This window comes from Dendroctonus ponderosae, unplaced genomic scaffold (genome assembly GCF_020466585.1).
Source record: "Dendroctonus ponderosae isolate FM_Combo_2020 unplaced genomic scaffold, Dpon_F_20191213v2 Dpon_F_20191213_10, whole genome shotgun sequence".
NCBI lineage: Eukaryota > Metazoa > Arthropoda > Insecta > Coleoptera > Curculionidae > Dendroctonus > Dendroctonus ponderosae.
Window position 1 is genome coordinate 1,416,286 of NW_026017111.1, and position 2,028 is coordinate 1,418,313.

Sequence of the window (2,028 nt, forward strand, 5' to 3'; positions counted from 1 at the left end):
AGCGATTTTCAAGTCCGGCGTTAGTTATGTTTTCTATAGACCAAGGTTTCGAAATTGTCTAAATTTTTCTGAATTAGTATATCGAGAAAAGGAATTTGGTGATTTTGTTCTTTTTCATTAGTGAATTTAATTGTTGGTTTAAATGTTGGCAACTTTTGGGCATTTGGCTCTGCATTGTAGATAATTCAGATATTTTCTCTATTTTCAGGACATCGTATTGCTTCACAACATGTCCAGCCGGATCATTCACAGCAACCAGAGTCTGGTCTTGCAGAAAGTGACTAAACAAAGTGCAGGCATTTACAGATGCTCGGTGGTCAATTCCGAAGGAGAAACCGTCAGCAATGAGCTACACTTTAGAGTGCAATGTAAGTGGTTCCATCAGGTTTTGTCTGCCGATGTTAATTGGGGTGAATTTACCCAACTTTTTCCTAATTTCTAGTTCTAATTCGGTTTATAAACATGATTTTTCCGGATTTTCTTTGCGCCGCCACGCGAAAGAGAAAGGCTCTATTTAATATGCAAATGAGTTTCGGAAAGAACCATAAAGCCACTAAACTGGCACTTAAACCTTTCAAAAGTTTTAAATTGCATTTCTGGCTCTGGTTATGTTTATTTAATATTGCGCTGCGACAATGCGGTGCAACAAGCCAGAAGGAAGTTGACTGAAACGACAATAGAGACCGACTGGTTAAAACTTCGTTAAAAATCAATTTAGAATGCAAATGCAGAGGGAGAGAAGATGTTCAACATTGCGATCATGCTGGGAAAAAACAACTGGAAATCCTGCAGTTTTTCCCGAATATTTCCGGGTGAAGTAGTTAGTGAGAGTTTAGATGATTGTATGTTTCAGACGCTCCCACATGCAAAAATGATAAGATTATGGTGGTTGGAGCTTCGCGCGGTGAAACCATCGATGTGATTTGCCAAATTGAGTCTGATCCACCAGCAAAGGTATCCAGTTGACTTTGATTTGCTTGCATGTAAAGGGCAGGAAAAAATCGGCAAAATGCGCTGTTGCCGACTGAACCGAATCGTGCAAGAATTCTAACAAGCTCTCCTGCCACTTAGTTTTTTTGCCGGAAATTGCCCACATTTCGTTTGCATGATTTTCCAGTCGATCTAACTGGATTCTCATTTCGAGCACTCACACACCAACCTCTAAAATAAGACCACTTTTGCAGAGTTACAAATGGAAATTCAATAATTCCGGAGAAACTATCGACATGGAAGCGGAACGGTTCGCAAGCAGCAACGGCACCCTTAGCATCCTGAAATATACGCCAATAGCAGAGCTGGATTACGGTTCTTTGTCCTGCTGGGCAGCAAACGACGTGGGAACCCAAGTTAATCCCTGCGTTTTTCAATTAGTTGCCGCTGGTGAGTTTAAATGCGATAAACTCCCTCCGGGTTGGCAGGAAATCCAGAAAAACCCAATAGCGAAAACATCCATCCAAAAAAATCAACATTTGCAAAGGCCCCGATCCGCTATCGATCCAGCAAATGCATGCATGAGCGAGTTTTAATATCTGCACCTCAATTGAGTATTTGTTTAATTTTCAAGGAAAGCCACTCGCAGTGAAAAATTGCACTCTGACGAACCAAACGAGCAGCTCAGTGGAAATCTACTGTCTGCCGGGTTTTGATGGTGGTTTACCGCAGCATTTCCTGCTGGAACTCTATACCGAAAATTCGCTAATTCCGCGCTACAATGTTACCGCTTTTGCTGAACCGTATTTTTTCCTGGATAATCTGGAAACCGACGTTATCTTCAGGATGGTGGTGTTTGCAGTCAACTCTAAGGGCAAAAGCAACGGCGTTGTTCTTGAAGAGATTACCTTTAGGGATGCGGAGAAACGAACAGGCAAGTTGTTCATTTACCGTAAAAAGTGGGTATTTTTACGATGTATGGCAATGGCAACTGGAGCTTTATAGCACAACCGGTTGGCTAAATATGGGCCAAAGGCTAGGGGCGGTTTTAGCGATCGGCGCTAATTTTCAATTTTCGCATTTTGCGTAAAAACTAGA

At 41.8% G+C, this 2,028-nt stretch overlaps 1 protein-coding gene across 1 annotated transcript in view; it reads left to right on the forward strand.

Moving 5' to 3' along the window:
* The window catches only part of LOC109542717 (nephrin), a gene marked incomplete in the record, with an annotated part of 44,927 nt that extends 42,924 nt beyond the window's left edge, over positions 1-2,003 (forward strand). Inside the window, 4 exon segments of the mRNA XM_048662163.1 lie at positions 209-368; positions 854-954; positions 1,185-1,380; positions 1,565-2,003. Of these exon segments, the coding sequence (XP_048518120.1) occupies positions 209-368; positions 854-954; positions 1,185-1,380; positions 1,565-1,935 (828 nt within the window).
* Between the last annotated feature and the right edge of the window lie 25 nt (positions 2,004-2,028).